This window comes from Pygoscelis adeliae, unplaced genomic scaffold (genome assembly GCF_000699105.1).
Source record: "Pygoscelis adeliae isolate BGI_AS28 unplaced genomic scaffold, ASM69910v1 Scaffold429, whole genome shotgun sequence".
Classification (NCBI taxonomy): domain Eukaryota; kingdom Metazoa; phylum Chordata; class Aves; order Sphenisciformes; family Spheniscidae; genus Pygoscelis; species Pygoscelis adeliae.
The window spans coordinates 651,816-670,116 of record NW_008825561.1 but is presented as its reverse complement, the minus strand read 5'-3'; the positions used below and the strand labels follow the sequence as shown (position 1 = coordinate 670,116).

At 43.3% G+C, this 18,301-nt stretch overlaps 1 protein-coding gene across 1 annotated transcript in view; it reads left to right on the top strand.

Moving 5' to 3' along the window:
- The window catches only part of PRIMA1 (proline rich membrane anchor 1), a gene marked incomplete at its 5' end in the record, with an annotated part of 47,280 nt that overhangs the window by 15,118 nt on the left and 13,861 nt on the right, over nucleotides 1-18,301 (top strand). The window contains one exon of the mRNA XM_009332369.1: nucleotides 9,364-9,493. Coding sequence (XP_009330644.1) covers nucleotides 9,364-9,493 — 130 coding nt within the window. The remainder of the gene's footprint in view (nucleotides 1-9,363; nucleotides 9,494-18,301) is intronic.

Sequence of the window (18,301 nt, the reverse complement as noted above, 5' to 3'; positions counted from 1 at the left end):
AATGATGGCTGTTAATAGATCTGGCTTTATGTGCTGCCCATCCTGCGCCCTTTTCCCCCCCAACTCTCTAAACAGGTAACAGTGTGTCCATCACTTTAAGCAGAACAGCCCTGGGAAGCCACGGTGCTGTGGGAATCTCGTATTTGCTGGATTTAATCCACTCAACGCTGCTTTAGTGTTTAGAGCTCTCCTTTGGAGCTTGCTTTGTTTCTGCTTCTCAGGGGGAAGCAAGGGAGAAGCAGCAGCAGGGCTGGGGCCACGTCCCAACCGTTGTGCCCAGCAGCTGCAATGCCAAAGCACCTCCATGCTGGACATTTAAACATCATGGAATCACAGAATGGTTTGGGTCGGAAGGGACCTTTAAAGGTCATTTAGTTCAACCCCCCTGCCATGGGCAGGGACATCTCTCACTAGATCAGGTTACTCGAAGCCCCATCCAACCTGGCCTTGAACACTTCCAAGGATGGGGCATCCACAACTTTTCTGGGCAAATATGTGCAAGCATACGGCAGTGCATGTGACACCGTCTTGCTCTTCTAAGGTGGTCTGCTCCCAGTATCTCCTCTATGTCATTTCATATCTTCCAGGGCACTGAGACTGTAGCTGCCATTGGGGTGCCAGGAGGGGGGCAGTCTGTGCCCAAAGCCCTCTGGCCAGCAGCTAGATGGGTTTGGTTATGACCATGGCTTACCATGGGGCAAAGGAGTTGCCCCATTGCAGTTGTGGGCCAAATCCAGTTTATTTTTCTTCAAGGTTTAATTGTGGTGCCACCACCAGCTCATGTGGTTGAAGCTAGACCTGCTCAGACTCCTCCTATCTTGGATCCACCATAGCTGAAATCTGGGAATGCCTCTAGCTTCCCCTCCCTGAGTCTGCTCACAGTCTTTGCTCTGTGTTTGCTGTGCGGTCTGGAGGCAGTGCAGAGGAGGATTATGGCCTCTCGTGGGCTGTCTCCAAGGCCATGGCCGGCCAGTCAGGGAGGAGGGCTGACCCAGCTCCCAGGGCTCCTGTTGGTACCAGCATTGCCTTTGGCTTTTGATGTGATATGCTCCTGCATCTCCCCTCCAGCAGTTCAAGCGTGGCCAGGTGTGTCATCTGCAGGCAACAACTGTGAAGGGAGGTTGATGAAGTGATTTTTGGACCTGCCAGGGAGACAGCGAAGTGCATCCATTCATATCTTATAGCTCCTATATCTTCAAAATGAATCATTTCAGACACACACAGAGGTGCCTCAAATGTGAATGTTTGCCTTTACGTGTTCAGCCGATATAAGAAATCTCAAGTGCAGGGAAGAGGGAGAAGAAAAAAAGGAGTTGGTAGAATTTCTCACATACTCTGTCACCAACACTTGCTAATTAATTCTGAGGATCCACTGAGAATGCAAACACATTTAACAAAACTATTGGCAGCAGTTTCATTTATATGGGTGCATATGTATACCCCTTTATATACATACATTAAATATATATATCATATATATATCCTTTCTACATACATATGTGTGTTTATAGACATGTATGTCTATGCATATATGTATATACATATATGTATGCATATATATATATATATTTTGTGTGTGTGTATAAACACCAGGGAGTTCCTCTCACAGCGCACAGAAACCTGACACGGTTACACAATCCTCTTTGTCTGTCAGTGGAAAATGGCAATCCTTCCTTCTGTGAGCCCGTCTTTGTACATGATCACCAGCCTGAGCGTTGCCTTCTGCCTGCAGCTGTGGTTGCAACGTGAACGTGAGCTCAGGTTTCCCTCTGGCCACGCGCAAGCCCCAGGGCCTGTGCGTCGGGGCAGGCATGAGGCTGGGGCAAGCGGAGGAGCCGCTGCATGGCACGCATGCATGCATGGCTTTCTGCCCCAGGAGGAGGCACCAAGGCCCCCCCATCTCCTGGTCAGCCTCCTCTCCCCCATCCTCCCAGGAAATTTTCCCCTCAAATCCAAGAGTGTCAATGGGTATGGTTTGAAGGGGACACATACTTTGCCTATTCCTGAAATGCCTTTTAGAATAACAGCTGAAGATCTATATTTGTATCAAGGTCTAGCACTGCCACAAACTTCATTAGAAAGCTCTTCTGAAGGATTTGTTTTTCCCGTGCTGGCTGCCTCTTGCTGTTAGCAGCCCTGTTCCTACCACTTGGATTACCCAAACAGATCTGTAGCAGTTCCTACATGATGAAATACAGCAAACAAAGGGGACACTTGAACTGACACTGACCCACAGATCTCTCCACATCGCCTCAGGTTAGGCAACAAAACCTGCACCCAGAGAGCCCACAGCCTCCAGGGCTCTGGGGACTGAGCTCCTGACCTTCGGCAAAATTCAGAGCAGCGCTTATGAGCATCATCCCAGATGCTGGGACAAGGTCCTCAGCTGGCACCAGTCTCGCAGCTGGGTGGACTTCTACTAGTTTCATAGAATCATAGAATAGTTGGGGTTGGAAGGGCCCTTTAAAGGTCATCTAGTCCAACCTCCCCTGCAATAAGCAGGTACAGCTTCTCGTTTACTTCACTTGAGCTCTTGGCCCTTTCTGTTAGCTGCCCAAGGCTTCATTCTGATGTACAATTAAGTTAATCGGCATTAAGATAATCAGCACTCACTTTGGGGTGAATTTACACTGCTGGGGGGAGTGAAGGGCCTTACGTGAAAGTAGACAAGAGACCTCAGGCTCAGCACTGAAATCAGCTTCCTCAAAAAAGATGTGGGCATGTGATGGAGGCTCTCCTTGCATTTCATCTTTTACAGAACGCAATGCTTATAGAGTAAGTGTCCAAGCCTTGGTGTCTGTGGGTGTGTAACTGTTCCTCCGTAGGATTTCTCCTCCCAGAACTCAAGTTATTTCACATTAATCAGGGGGTTCATTGAACTCCTCTATTCTACAGGGGGTTGGATGAGACACCTTGACGTGAAGAGACCCAAGCTGCAACAGATTCAAAATCCCTCTCCATATTTAACTGGGCATGGAGTGTCCTGGGAATCTTTTCATATACCTTGACATCTGAAATCACATCTAAACCTCTCCACGTTTTCTGGGCTTGTTCCTGCATGCCAGTGTGATAATGGCCGTAGGAAGTAGTGGCTTCTCTCTGTCTTGCAAATGGAGATACCAACATGCAAATTATATGAATACATCAAAATAATAAGGCAAATAAGAGTGAAGATGAGACTAGAACCCCAAACCCTGCCTTATCCAGTAGATCAACAGGTCTCTAAAATACGTGACATACATAGAGGTTGCTAGAAACACATTGCCTGCATGTCCAATTCCTTTTAAGTTCCAACCAAGACTGATAAAACACTTGAGGCCCTTGGAATATGAGCCTGCCTTCGAAATAAAATCCAATCTTGCTTCCTAGCATGCTAATTAAAAGTGCATGGCTGATTCAGGCAGCCCTACAATAGCAAGAGGAGTGCTGCAGGCATAGAGATGGCAGGGTTTAGCCTGTTGTGAGTATATAATATTGAAAATGGGCAGATGCCTCATAAAGATGATTACGCCAGCACTCTTGACCTTTCTGCAAGAACAGGAATAAAAGCGGGAGGAAAAACAATAATCAGTTTTGATTTATCTTGAAAGTGCTCTTCCTTTTTTAGGCGTGAAGTTACTGTTGTTGTAGAGAGGTGAGGGGGATCACTGTCACCCTTCCACATCACATCAGTGCCCACTCGCCAGCTAACTTGGGACCGAGCCTGTAAGCAGATTGACACACTCAGACCTCAGCCAGGGACACCTCCCCTGGGATTGCACATAGGACCACGGGTCACTGCCTCCCTTAGCTATTTTCTGTCTCAACCCTGTGTTTTGTTTTATTTTGTTTTGCTTTGCTTTGCTTTGCTTTGCTTTGCTTTGCTTTGCTTTGCTTTGCTTTGCTTTGCTTTGCTTTGCTTTGTTGGGCTGGCTGATGGGCGAGAGCCAGGGGAAAGGGATGCCCTGATGCAGGCTCCCTGCCTCAGCGTCACTGCTGAGGGCTGCGCAGAGGCACTAACTCAACCCAGCGTAACCCCCATGATGGAGCACACACTTACTCTCTCCTGACAGACTTGGTGGTGTTACTTTCCAATGTCCCGGCATTCCCATGTGAAGACCAATTTGCCTACAACCCATACTGCAATGGAAAGTAATAATCCTAATTAAAATAAATAACAGGAGTACTAGATTTCCAAAATCTTAGCTTTATAAAGTACAGCTGTGACCACTAAAGATAACCTGTGGGTGTATCCAAGGATTCCAGGTCCTGTTTCTATATTCTGTTGCAGGCAATACGTGTCGCTTTTATAACATATGCAAAACCATTTAATGCTTAATCCAGAAGATTAAAACAGCTTCATCACTGTTTTTGTTTTTAGTAGCTCAGGGCAATTTTGAGAGTGACCCACTCTGAGATTTGCTAAAAAGAAATCAGAGACTTCTTTGTGATTTTATGGAAACATAAAAATTTCCAGTGACACAACCTCTATTTTTGTGCCTGGACATTGAGGGAATCCCTCCGTAGCTGAGCTAATCTTTCCTGGTATGCACATTTCTGGCTAGACCCATGTGTGTACAGATACCTACTAACATTAGAACTGGAGCTGAGTCTTTATGCTGAGCCTTCAAGACAAATTTAGTCAAGAAAGCAAGTGTGTGAGATTTTTGTGGTGCTTAAATAGTTTGCAGGATGCCTTTGCTCTAAAAGTACTTTTTCATTAATTTTTTTTCAATAAGTTGGATCCAGCCACCCACTGTAGTTCTGAAGTTGGTCTGTTTATTCATTGTATTTATTGAGGCCTGGTGCTGTTTGGAATAGTTGAAGGTTTGGCTCTCTAAGTGTAAGCCTAACCAGCATTTGTACTTCATAAATTTTAAAGCCAAGAAAAAAAAGGCATTGTGCTCATGTGGTCTTTCCAAAGACAGAGCACGCACTTTACCTAATTCTTATGCTCGAATCCAGTCTCTTTAGCTGAATTTAGACTTCTTTTAGGAAAAATGAAAAGCCTACCTTAAACTAAATTTTTCAGTGAAATACTCCACCAGAGCTGATTGATAGACTATTGTAATGGATAATTGCCCTTAATGATAATAATTACCCTATTTCTAATCTAAATATGCTTAGTCTCCACTTGTAGTGGAGTACATTCCTGAGTAATTTACAAACTCTACCAGTATCCATCACCCTATTTTGGGGGGAAGGGGGGAGTCACTGCTAAAAAACGCATTCTCTCAGCAGTGTCTCTCCATTTACAGTTAGATTTTGAGACGTACCAGTGCATTGGCTTTTAACTCAATTTATGTGTGCCGCATTTACTGTGTAGCTTTACAGTTTCATAACCCCAAGATCATGCGGAATTAAGTCGAATGTCATAGCACAGTCTAAAGTTATCACACCAGCACTAATACATCTATTTACCAAACCAGTAATCTCCTCAGAAAATATCTAGTTAGTTTGACAAGATGTGTTTTCCTGAACCTATGCTGTTTAGCATCAATTATTTATTTTAATATTTTATTAATTGAATGAGATTTTCATTATTTTGGCAGGATTTGTCAGGATGACAGGCTGTGATTGCTTAGCTCACTCTGCTTATCTTCTTTAATATGTCATCACTTTCCTAACACTTTCCACCCAACAGTATGTTCAATGATGTGCAGAAGGGCTTAGGAGAAAAAGCACATTTTCGACAAGTTGTTTTGCACTGTGAAAATCACTTTCTCCATTCAGCTGATTTTGAGACTAGTGAAGAGCAGCCAGGAATGAGTCAAACCAGGAGGGAATCATGCTCTGAGCAGCTGAAACCGCTCTCGTGAGGCCGGCAATGGGTCCTGAGGGAGTAAACACCATGGCCGGGCTAGCCAACCCTCAGCTCTCAGTAGCCCCGCAGTGATGACGAAGGGAGTCCCTGTGCCTAGAGATGTCCTCCACTCCCCAAATACACTGCTGTGAATGACAGCAGTATGTGGCTTGTTTCTTTACGTGACAAGGGAAAGGATTCTGAAAAAAGGATTCTGATTTGGTTCTGAAAGCGTACACCTTTTGGGGGTTTATAATGGATTTGAAAGAGGTGGTACAAAGAAGGAGGCAACCATGAGAATTTAAATGTTTTCCTGCATTTCATCAAAGCTTTTGCAAGACAATGAAACAACTGGACATTGTCATTGTTACAGGTAGTGTGGGACATCTTCTGCTCAATGTTTACTATAATAATTTCAGTATTAGAGCAGGGTTTGGGACCCATGTCTTCCGTCTTCCACAGAGTGCCGAAGAAATGCGTTGCTATTCTATGCAAAGCGGCACAGCTGTGAGAGGGTGCTATAGGTGTTCTCACCCCAGGATAATTTCTGATCATTAAAGGCATGACACACGCGGGCTCAGCCCCTCGCAGGTGCAACCTGGTTTTTCTACACTGTGGGTGATGAGCTGGGGGCTGGGACCCAGGCACAGGAGGATGGAGAGCCTCCCCAGCCCTGGGCTGCCCCAGGGAGCAGAGCTGTGAGCCCCATCCTAGGGGGACGGAGACACCAATGCCTCCCTAACATCAAGAGCTTAGTGCGAAAGTCACCAAGAGGCACCTCTCTGAGGACATGGCACTTCCCAGGCACCTTGCTGGCTCTTTGGGGAGTTCCCCTCTCGGCTGACTTTCCCAGCTGCTGCTCGTAGGCACGCAGCGCGGCAGGCATGTGGAAGCATCCATGCGGGCCAGGCTTGGGCTTCCCATCAGCACAAGGGGATTAAAAGCAGTTCTGCTCTTCCTCAGAGGATAATTGTGAGGAGAAATGCATTAAGGACATAGAAATGCCACAGTAATGAGGGCTATGTGAATGCATACTGCGAAAGGCAGAAAACAGCACGCAGCCAGGAGCTTATTGGAAAAAGAGTGGACATTTCTAAGGAAAACAAGTACCTAGCACTGCAATAATACGGGGTAGACACAGAAACTACTTTTTAAAGCTGTATAAACCCACCAGCCACTAAGAAACAGGCTTTGATAGCTTCCAGTGTGATTTTTCGTGCTTCTTTCTGAGTGCCTGGTCTGGACCAGTGAGGAAGGGAACTGAGCCAGGTGGATTAGGGGTCACCTCCACATCAGGAATTCTTGTTTTCCTGTCATTAATAACAACATATAGGCTGTCAGGAATCATTTTCGCTATTCAGTCCCACATATACCTGCTTATTCTCCATGTAAAAATACTGTGATAAACCATCAAGGAGCATGTGGTGCACAGGCATGTAACAAGCCTTGCTTTATACCCTGTCGCTGCCATTTGTCAGTCTCGTGTTGTGCCAAGGAGCCACCCCGTCTCACCATCTCGGTTTGCTTTACGAATAGTTTTGTTGATCCCGCCTTGGAGGAAGAACAAGGACAAGATAAGGATGGCCTTACTTGCCCCACTTTTTATGATCTCATCTAATTTTACATGGCATCTGCTGATGCATATGTTTCTTCTGATTTCACTGCAACCTTTTGTGTTTGCCAGGGCAACACCAGAAGAGTGGAGTTGGCCCTGAGACTGCCTGCTCTTTCATGCAAACATTTTGTCATCTTTGAAATGCCCTCTGTTCTGGAATCTTAGAAAATAACAATATTGAAAACTTTCAGAAAATATTAGAAACATTAAAAACATTAGCTCTATCACAACACAATAAATAGTTCCATCACCCACTGAAAACTGACTTCTGCAGCTGACAACATAGTAATAAAGTAGAAATTCAGTTGCTGAGATAGGCTGGGAGTGGACACATTGTCAAAAGAGGAGCCAGGAACCATAAGTTTTTCAAAACACTTAATTTTTCAGCTTTATTTTTCTCTCCCATAGGAAAAAAAACCCCCACAAAAAAACCCACAAAAAACCTACCCTCACAGTCACTATATGTACAATAAATTGAAGGCGATATTTGCTAGACAAGTATGATCAGAGTGATAGCACGTGTTGAATGCTGATGCGTGTGAGAAAGATAGGAACTCATGCGGCACCAAATGCTGAACTGCCTATGAATTATCAAGCTGTTGGCTTTATTATTTTGATTGCTTCTTATCGTTCTTTACCTAGCCTTTTTCTAAGGTGCTCCTGCAGATTTCTCTGGTCAATGTTGCCAATTCTTCTATAGATCATGCAACTGGAAAAAAAATCTTTTCTCAGTAATTGTGTACTTCAGGATTTTACCTAAGGAGTGTTAAACCTAAGAGTATGTGTATGTCTTTTCCTAATCAAACACAGGAGGCACAGGGGATGTCAGTTCACAATAAATGATGCAGGTGTGATGACATATTTTAACTTGTGCACCTATTTGTGATGTGTATAACAGGAAGTTCAGAATTTAGGAGGTATCAGATCAAGTAATTAGACTAAAAAAAAAAAAAGCCTTTTGCTATATTTAATTCTCTCCCCTCCTTAACTGGAAATGTAGATTTAGACAGTCCCATTGATGGATTCATTATTAAACTTCATTTAGGGTGACCCAAATTCTCATGGAGTTTATGTGGTTGCATACGCTGAGTTAAGGGTCTCTTCCCCCCTCTGCAATACACTGGTAGTGCTCATGCCATTGTCTGTTGCTCACCATCCTTCAGGAAATAAGTGTCCCCTCAGAGCATGGGAAAAGGGCTGAAGGCCCTTTCCTTCCGTGGGCCTGAAGGAAAAGATTTCAACTAAGTGCCACCAGTATTACTCTTGATGCAAAATATTGCTTGTTTTGAGTGGTACTTAAAAAGACAATTCTAGCCCTAAATTGAATAAGAAAAATCTAATAATAATTGCTTATATTTTCATGGGTTAACATTTCTTAATGTTGACATTTCTTAACTATTGGACATACAATTCAAAGACAATGTAACGGGAAAGAAGCTTGTCAACTGTAGTCCTCTAAAAGCAGTTAATAAATGTAACAGAATTCCTGTTCTTTTAAAACAAATCCCCGTTCCTTGCTCCAAGGTTACAAGGATAGCAGCTGCAATACTGATTGGTAGGCACTGCTGCGGCTCCCTGATAAACCTCCCCTAATGGGGTTTGAAAGCCTACCCTTATCAGCGTAACATCTCTCTCTCAAACTAAATCTGATGCGGCAGGAGATGGCAAATGCAGAGGGAGGAGAGGTTTCCCACGGGTAGCAGAGCTGAGCCCTTCTCCTTCGTGCTGAGCGTGTGGACAGCACTGACACAGAGAACCTGGTCATCTGGGGACCACGATAAGAAATATCTAGTACCAAACTAGTTGATTGCTTGGAAAAAAAAAGGGTCCTAAATGTAAAATATCCTCTTTGTATGTATGTATCTGTGACCCGGGCATAGTGCTATTGCATGGGTGACTGAAGCGTATCTGATTATACACTGCTTATTTGGGAGAACTCATGTATTTTTCCACACTCTTTTTACAGCTCCCAAGTCTACCTTTTGTCCCACTGAAGAGACCTGGTGGCCAGGCCTGGTTATTATCATTGCAGTATGCTGTGCCACACTAGTGTTCCTCTTTGTAGTTGTCATCATTTGCTACAAAGCCATAAAAAGGTAAGATTCCAAATGCTTTTACTGTGCTGAGGGCAATGCAAACCCACAAAGGTTGACCCAAGACTTGGCTGACACCTTGTTTTGTTTAAAGGCATCCTAAAGGCAAAATGCATCCTGTAGTCAATGTGTGTTTTCATTGGCAAGTCACTGTATGTACTGTATCCGACCTGTGTAAAGGATGAAGTTTAATGCACAGTCATGGGCATGAGGAGGAGAAAAACTAGAATGGGACAGGGCCACAATGTTCAGATTAATATGAACTCCACAAAGTCAAATTGCTGCAGGTTGTCGGGGAATGTCGATAGCTTTGGCTTGGCCCGGTGTAAAGGCAGGAAACACCATCATACCCAGTTTTGGCAGTATTCAAAATTTACATGTGGGATGTGAGATTTTTGGCCCAGGGCCATCACTAGTTGTAGCATTTCAGATTGATGCAAGTTCTTATAACCCAAACTCTAGGGTAATTTGTGTAGTTTTTTATTTGGAGACTCTACTTCTAATTTATTCTTGCTTTAAAATTATCATCTGAAGAATCCATTTCAAAACCTGTCTCTTTTAATTTAAAAGCCTATGTGAAGCCTATGTATAACACAGTGTGTAGTAGCCATTTCAGCTCCCCTACCACTGTCCTTGCAATAGATATGCTTGCATAGGCCTCCAGTAGTTAGAAATTACTGACTTCAGTTACACAGAAAAATGGGAGTGGGAATAATTTCTTCACCTAAACAATATTTCATATTTTGAGTGGAAAAAGTCAAAATCCATAACTCTCGTGAGTTACTGCAGTGACACCTGAATCACAGTTTGGATTAAATGATGTTTATTCAGCTTTGGGATTTTTTTTGGGGGGGGGGAAGAAAAGAAAATACCTTTCATGAAAAATGTTATCTGCATGCAAAGCAACTGCAAGATTTTTGATGAGCCTCAGCAGGGATATCACAATGGTGGAGCATTGCACGTGCTTTGTGGTTGTCTGAAAAATTTATGCAGGATTTGAGGGATAGTATATCCCAGAGCATCAAAAAGGGAGAATTCAAACAAGAAGACAGAAGTCTGTATCTAATTTCTTATTAAATTTGCATAAGTATCTCTGCTATTCTAGTTTAGCTAAAATGAATACTTAATAGTTTTGAGGAGTTGGAAGGCTTTCACTCTATCTACTGAACTTCTTAAAAATCATCTATGGACGACTGAAATTGGAGCTGAATTGGATTGGTAACACACTGCAAAATTTCTTACCTGTAGTTCCTAATCTACCATTGGCTGTTCATAGGTGATTGGTCCAATTCCATGTGGAAAGTCGTATTTGTTTCAAAAACAGCTATTGTATTTGCCTGCCTAGTGCCAAATTGTGAATGATTTCTGCCAAGGCTGCAAAATATACCTACAGGAGCAGTAACTCTCCAGGGCAACTTGTGCCTAGCAAAGAATTGCTTTTCAAATCTGCTCTAATGCTGGTAGATGGGAGGTACAGAAAAGAAATTTAAACAGACAAATTTAGAGCTGCCTTGAAAAGGCTGTGGGAATTCACATAACAAAGTCTTATGCTTCTTGTCAGTGAAGAATAATACAGATACTTGATGAAGACACCCATTATTTGTCAACAGTGTGAATATCAACATACAAGTCAGCCGCTTGAACAGGCATTAGGCTCAGAGAAAAGTGAAAATTCCTCTTAGATCTCCTTATTGTTGACATTCACACTGCTGACAAATGCTAAGCTGAAAACCACTCAGATGTGGGACAGACAGCTATAAAAGAAAATCTTATTAATTATATTTTTACAGAGTAACTAGAGCATTTCTTTTCATCAATGAGTCCTTCCTAAAACAGTCTGTTAAAAGGATGCCCTAAAGTGCCTGGCAACATTCCTCAGTAGTTCAGGTTCCTTGATCCACTGTAAAAGATATCTATTGATAAATGCTGGAAAATAAAACGTTCCACAAGAGAAGCATCTCTGCCTTCGACACAGAGTATTATCCTGTATTGTTTAGCTGAATTGGCTTTAGCTAGTGTGAGAAATCCTTCACTCTATTTTTTGCTGGGAGGTAGAGGTGGCTGGGGGAAGAATGAGGGGATTAATCTGGATGATGCTAAAGCCAAGTCCCTTCAGTGTGTTCCCAGCCTCCGGCTCCATAACCGTGCTCTGCCCCGTCCTTTCTCACACCTCCATCCCACCATCTCTCCTCTGCAGTACTCCTCCTGAGCCCTCATTCCTGTGCATCTCCTGGAATTGGGACCTCTGTCATTGCATCTCCAACAAATGTGTCTCCCACCTCCAAGGCAGTATGTTGTCTGCTTACTTAAAATATACCCGTCCCCTTTAGATGTGACTGCCACCCACTCATCCTCCAGCTGCATCTAGGTTGGGTTGTAACCTTGATATAGCACAACCCTCTTCATCCAAGGAAAGGTACGCGCTGATTGCCTTGATATAGAAATCAGAACCCAGCCTGAAGACCTCACCTTTGCCTGCCACAACTCTTTCTTAGCTCTGGGTGATGATAGCCTTGTGTCTCACCTTTCCTTCTTGCACCACGTCAGGCATGAGGGCAGGTTTCAGAGGTGTCCCAGCCTCAGTTCCCTGCTGTCATGTAGCTGGTCACGGTGCGGGGGGGGGCCAGGAAAGTGGCAAAGTATGCTGAGGACGGGACTGTTTACAGTGCCCATCACAAACTGACCCTCGAAGACCTCTCCTGCTCAGTTTCCTCTCTCTGAAACAGGTATCAAAGCATTTGCCTACATCTCAGGGGTGTCACTAAGATTCGTCACCTACTTTCTGATGAGCAGTGTAAATGTGAAAGTGGCAAGAATTATTATCCAAACATACGCTCCCTAAAACCTTACATGAGTGTCACCCTCCAGTATTTTTAGACAGGAATTTTTTTACCACTTCCTGGGGGAGCAAGGGAAGGAGGTCCATGTCTTCGCATTTGGAAACCCTCATTCTGATTAGAGCCTGGGGTGCGACAAAAACTGGAAGTGCCAGTAAGCATGAAAACTGGCTTGGCAGCAGCAGATGGCTTCTATCTTTTTTTGGTGCAACAGGAAAAACATTTAAAAATTCTCACCAGCCCATCAGCTAAAAAAGAGGTAAACCAAAATAAAAATACCAAGTATCTACTGAACATGAGCTCAGATCGGATGATAGTACCAGTTTTACCCATGGATAGATGTATCCTATGTATACATCTGTCTATATCCTATGTATCCTATCTATAGTAGATCCCATGTATCTACTATAGTAGACATATATGGTATGTATCTCCTAGTGACAAATCCAGAAGTATTACAGGAGAGTATTGCAAAAGCCTAACTGGAATAACTTGATTTCTCTGCTTGTTAGTCTTCCAATTGAAGTGGGGTTTACAGCCTGACCATTAATGCTATCTATATCCTATTTAGCCTAAAGCATACGGCTCAGCTTAATTAGCAGTGTAAGCACTGAAGAGATGCTGAAGAGTGAAATAACAGCAATCATCTGGTTGTAGGGTGTAACAAGAGTTAAATGTTTTAGTAGGAAAGTGCAGGCAGAGATTTATTTGCACAGACCTTGTCTCTGTTGTATTAATCCCTCACTTTCATAAGAATCAAATTTGAAGTAGAAAGAAAAAGAAAAATCCTATTGTGCTTAAGTTAAAATCTCATTTACTGGTTTCAAAGGGCCAGACCCAATCAAACTCTCTCACGTCTTCTTTTCTGTAGCAGGAAGAGAGGGAGTGACTGTCCTCGAGGTATCGTAACTCAACTGTATTTTTATTCAATCTGTATAAAAACTGTTTCTTCTGGGGTGATTTGTTTTCCTTCATAAAAGCTAAAACTTTAGCATATCACCAATTTTAGGCACTAAGATTTTTGTGATAAAATACAACCTAGTGAACTGGTGCTTCTTTGTATAAAATAACTACCAGAACCAAGCCAGCATGCTGCTACCTCCGTCCCTGCATCTCCCCTGGAAATACTCAGGTTCTCCCCATATGAAATGGTCATAAGAAATGCTGAAATCCATTCCAGTGGATGGATTTGACCTCTCTGGTCGATGAGGGAACTAATAACAAAATGTGTCAGCCAGCTTTAATACTCGGAGAACGGCTAAACTCTTGGGACGATACATATGGGGCAATTCTTCGAAGGCTTTTAGAGCAGCCTCTAAATTTCCTATGTGTGATGCTGGTGTCTGCAGTGTTGGGCACTGCATGACTGGCACACCATGTACAGATGTGTGCTACACACCTGCATAGATCAAGAACCAGAGGAGATCGCATGTGATATTGTGTTGTGCTGCAGCATGGTTACACACATGGTGATAGCACCCTCACTTTGGCAGTGGGGGAACAGCTATTGTCTCTGGTCTTGGTGACAGAGGGATATTTTCTCTTTTAAAAAATGTGAATTTTCTCTTAAGAAACTTTTCTAAGGCACATTAGAAAAAATTTAAGGATTTGCACTTAGTGCCAGCAGCAATCACAGTCTGTAACATTTGTAGATTTCTAGGACAGGTTTAATCACTCACTGGCCAGGGCTCAGGCCCACTGTAAGCAGTGGGACTTTTCTGCTCATTTCATGGATAAGCAAAGTGATCTGACAACCAGCGATTTCTGTAACACATAGCAAGAGGAGACGAATAACTGGCTCAAAATCTGGAATACCTCCAGGTATTTCTCTACCACGTCTCTGTCTGTAAAAACCTTTTTTTTTAAGACTGTCACCAAGAAGTAAAAGCAGGAGGTCCAAGGACAATTCATAAACTAGCACAGGCTGGAGGAAGCTGGATCATTTCAGTATTACATGGTTTGTAGACTGGGCTTGGGCAAGTGCACCATGAATGCCAGCAGCTCTAACAAATCTTCATCTGGTAAAAAATCAGTGCGGATTCAAAAACAATCAGTGGAGCTCAATTCATTTTAATCAGCTCTGGAGGTGGCTGTCTCTTAAGCTTTTTTTGAACATCTCCAAGCTGAATAATAGTAAGACAGTAAGACTGGAGGGAAGTGGGAAGTAAACACAGTAAAGAGGATTAACGACAGTTGTTTGGTAAATAAGCAACTGAGATGGTGGAGAGAGGGACCTGCAGCATGTAATCCTATTTCTGCAGCTCACTGGTGTGTCAGTGTCTGTGAGGGGAGTAAGATATTTACATAAAAGGGAAAAATAAACCCCTGGCTCCCTGTATAAAATTAAGATACTGGAGCCATCTCTCAAACCTCGAAGAGGGAAGCAAAGCTAAGCATCCAGGTCTCCGTGCCAGCTGATGTGCCAGCTATGCAACCTGGAAGGAGGTTTTTCGAATGGTTTCCCAACATGTGAAAAGCCCATACTTAGTATCTCCAGAAGATCTGTACGGTCTGAGATGAAGCATGAGCAGCCCATTGTGCCTAGGGATGTGACTCCTTGGCTCTGCTGGATTTTAGGTAGGATGGATACCTCTGCTCTCAAATGTACCACAGGGTTTGCTGCCAAAGAGCCCTCTTGCTAAGTCAGCAGAGAAAGCAGTCTGATGATAGCAAAGTTTTACGTGATATACCTTTTACTCACTATTCTAACTTTGTCAAGCCACTGTTTTATGTGTCCCATAGCCTGAGAGAAAGGTACCGTAAATGCCCTCATATACACTTCCTTAAATAGGCACTGAGTTCACCTTCAAATAATAATTAAATGGAAGAAAACATTGTACTGAAATAAAATGACAGGTCATATTTAAACTGTCTTAAAATTCATTGCTCAGGAATTTTCTAGGGTATTCAGCATTAGCTTATGATTTATGGACGCTGTATACTGCAAGGTCTAGTTTCAGTAGTGGGAGCAAGGTTCAGAAAGTTGGTTTTGTTTGACAAAATGAGGCAGGTGCTTGCAAGGGGAAAACATGGAGGCTTGTTTAAGGAGGGCAAAAAGTGGGATTTGGGGCTGTGGTGAGCTGCTGTGTGTGGAAGAGTGTGTCCCATGGTGCAGGGGTGTATGTCCTGCTCAGCAGGCCATGGCCCCACACCTCTTGCCCAGCCCGTTTTGTACCACTCACTTCCCCAAAGAGCAAGGACTGTGTAGTCCTCTACATGGCCATCTCCTATGAGAAGCACTGAGGCAAGCAACAAATGGGGATGTTGGGCTTTGGTTAGATGTGGCAGAAGACCTGGACAGTGGTGCTCAGCAGTAGATGCCAATCCTGTTGTTGATAAGCATCAACATTCAGCCAGTGGAAAAGATAATCAGGCTACAGTGTGAGTGTCTTTTCCTTGCTCTTCCAAAATTTTGAAGTTTGTCTTTCTTTCGGCTGCCCTCAGTGACATTCCCAGGTCTTCCTGATGAAGACCATATTCCCTTTTGAATGGCATTTCTTAGGCGTTGACCCCTTTTGCAGTGTTGAACTGGTTTGACGTCAGGGAATAGCATCAAAGGCACACAGATCTGCCCCCATAGACCTTCTTCTTCCCTTTGAGCGTCCCCCACTCAAACAGTACTTTTTAACCCAGCTTTTCCACCAGCTATGTCACTTTATCTTCTGAGTAATTACCATCTTTCCAGCCATCTGCTGAGAATTAAGGCACTATTTCAGTACAAACCCTTCTAATGTGTCAGGGAGAACAGAAGAGATTAACAATCTCAATGCACCTTGACCTGTCTGCTATCAGCCATGCCATGAATATCCACTTCAAAGCGATTAAGTCTTCTCTCCCCACATGGAAAAGCATTGTTTTGTTGCAATTAGTAATTATTTTAGGTGAGATCATGCTCACCTGATCATGCTGAATCATCTCCCAGTGGTGAATTTACTCCCATCCTTGGAATGAGGTTGCAGATGATCTACTATTGACAAGTTAAATACCCTGAGCAAGCCTGAGATCCCATTGTTTAACCATCAAGAAATTAGTTCATAGAATCACAGAATGGTTGAGGCTGGAAGGGACAGCTTGAGATCATCTAGTCCAAACTCCTGCTCTAACAGAGTCAGCTAGAGCAGGTTGCCCAGGACTGTGTCCAGCTGGGTTTTGAACATCTCCGCAGATGGAGAGGCCACAACCACTCTGTGTTCTTGTTGGTTTTCTCGTGTTCTTTCAAAGCTATCACTATTTATTGAACTAAATGTAGCTCTGCTTGATGAAAACTGAGTGCAAGTACAAGGAAAATCTGTTGTTCTTCCAAACAGTACTGAAGTCTGGGTGTTGGTTGTGCAACAATTTCCAGGGTAGTATATATGAGACAAGCTGTTGAACAGCTTTACAACTTGACCCAAGCCCACTGGAGACGCCACAGCTCTGCTGTATTCATTCTGCTGATTCAGTGCCATCACTGGGGATTTTGGACGGGGGACTAACAGCTGGCACTGCCCAATGATTTTTGGGTGCATCACGGCAAAAAAGGGTTGGCCTCATTTTTTAAGTAGAATAGCAAAGGTGTTGCTACTACTTGTTAGCAGGTTCATTTGACAGATCAAGGGCTGATGAGTAAAGTGGCTAAAATAGCCTTTCATTCAGAGAGATGGCTGAGCCAAGCCGCATGGGCGGTGCTGTGCAGGGAAGTTTGCTTTGCTGTTGCCTGTGCAGTACATGTTGGTCAGATGAGCAGGAGGATCTGCTCTTCAGTGCTGGCAGTCTGGGATTTTTATAAGCACTACATGTTTGCATAACTATTATAGGGCAGGATTTCTCTGTCTCTTTTAAGTTATACCAAAGTCACATTCTGCTAGGGAAAAAGTTTGCTGTCATAAATGGATACAATGCCCCACTGTTTCTCATAACGGGGAACACTAGAAGCCTTCAGGAGGCTTTAGTCTTTAGCATAAAACAAGTGGTCCAAGTGTTTCACAGAATACTTTCCTATGGACCATTTTCCACTTGTTCACTCCTAATTTGTGATGTATTGACAAAGATGCCAACAGAAATCTGTAGAGCATTATAGTCTATCCTGTGATCAATTAACTTTTCACTGTGACCAGCTACCAACTTGCCATTTTTCTGTTCTCTACTGCAGATGAGGGTACTACATTGAATGGGCAGAAGTCTTGCAATAGATTCAAGTATTGTACAGTTACTGTCTCAGTGCAACTCTGTAACAGCCATGGGTGGATTTTACAGACTCATGCCAGAATATAATGCTCATGCTCGTCTAATTGTATTGGTTGAAATATTTCTGATTTACCCCAGCGCAATTAGAAGATACAAGTGGATACTAGAGCTTTGAAACATATAGGAGAGTTGCCAGGTTTACCATGAGGTTTTTTTATTACATTTTTTCCTGAAGCCATAACTTCTGAAGCAATCTGAATAAATATGAGATCAGGGTTCTCTTCACCTGCTAGTCTAAAAACTGACTTTAAACTCAAGACTCTTACATATTCAAAATCCTACAAGGCAAAGAAATAAAGTTTTCTTAGAAATTCATTTAATTTTTAAGCCAATCATAGTTTTTACAGGCTGACATGAGGGCACTTGTGGCTGACCCTGCTGGTGAAAAGCCACAGCTGTGGCTGAGATGTACGCGGGTGCAGGGACAGTTGAAGGAAGTTTTTGGCTTGATTATCTGGGATATCTGAGCTTAAGACTGTGTTTGTTACAGCCCGCAAGAACTCAGCAGCAGCACCTTGGGGTGCCTGGGACAATCTGTTTTATGACTTACAGGAAATTGTACCCATGGTAGTACAGCTACCATTACTCCAGCACTGTATCACCCAGAAATTCCGTCTACACAACGAGAATCCCATAGGAACCTGCTGGGTGCCTTTATTACCCCCTTTTCCTTTCCACGAAGGATTTGCAGTGCATCTGGAGTAAAAGCAGCAAAGCCTGATTTCTCCATTGGCCGAACAACTGCAGC